At 66.1% G+C, this 669-nt stretch overlaps 1 protein-coding gene across 1 annotated transcript in view; it reads right to left on the bottom strand.

The window, feature by feature from the left end:
• Nucleotides 1-505: 505 nt before the first annotated feature.
• COL6A1 (collagen type VI alpha 1 chain) overlaps nucleotides 506-669 on the bottom strand; it is a 10,074-nt gene continuing 9,910 nt past the window's right edge. Inside the window, exon 21 of the mRNA XM_023763579.1 lies at nucleotides 506-582. Within this exon, the coding sequence (XP_023619347.1) occupies nucleotides 506-582 (77 nt within the window). The remainder of the gene's footprint in view (nucleotides 583-669) is intronic.

Below are 669 nucleotides of genomic sequence, written 5' to 3'. Positions count from 1 at the left end.
CCCCCCCACCCGACCTGTGTATCCGGGGGCTCTAATGTGGGGCACCTTCATCCAGGGCTCGTCCCCAGTGACCCAGCCCTGCCAGGCAAGGGCGGGGTTGTGCCCAGGGCCCCGGCTCCCTCTGCTGCCAGCCCTGCCACCCCCTTCCATGTGATTACCGGCATCCACCCCCCACATCCCTCCTCTAGCACCATCCAAGCCAGGGTGCCCCTCCCCACCCCCTCTGAGGGCAGAGCTTGGGGGTGAAGGGGAGTCTGCTCACTCAGCTCTGTGTCCTGGCACATGCCCACCAGGTGGCAAAGGGGTCCCTCTGTGAGTGCTGGGCATCTGGGGCCACAGGGGCTGGGCCCGCCCTCACCAATCCCCATTCTGCTGCTCCAGCTGCCCCCAGCCTCCTGCAGCAGCTCCAGACCCCCATATCCCAGGTCTACAGGTCATGCCCTGGGAGAGAGACCTCCCCCAGAGTCCTCACACACGGACACCCCCTCAAAACAAGCGGGGTTTCCTAACGGGGGCTCCCGGAGGACACCAACAGGGCCTTCTCGTCCCTTGGGCACCCCGGGGGGTCCCAGGTTTCTCCTCCTGGGGGGGGGAAAAAAGGGGGGGAAAAAGGGAAGCCCAAGGAAAGGGGGAGGCCTTGGGGGGCCCCAACCCCCTTTTCACGCTTTT

Source organism: Myotis lucifugus, unplaced genomic scaffold, assembly GCF_000147115.1.
Source record: "Myotis lucifugus unplaced genomic scaffold, Myoluc2.0 scaffold_291, whole genome shotgun sequence".
Lineage (NCBI taxonomy): Eukaryota > Metazoa > Chordata > Mammalia > Chiroptera > Vespertilionidae > Myotis > Myotis lucifugus.
The sequence above is the reverse complement of the archived record's forward strand: the minus strand, read 5'-3'. Positions and strand labels throughout refer to the sequence as shown.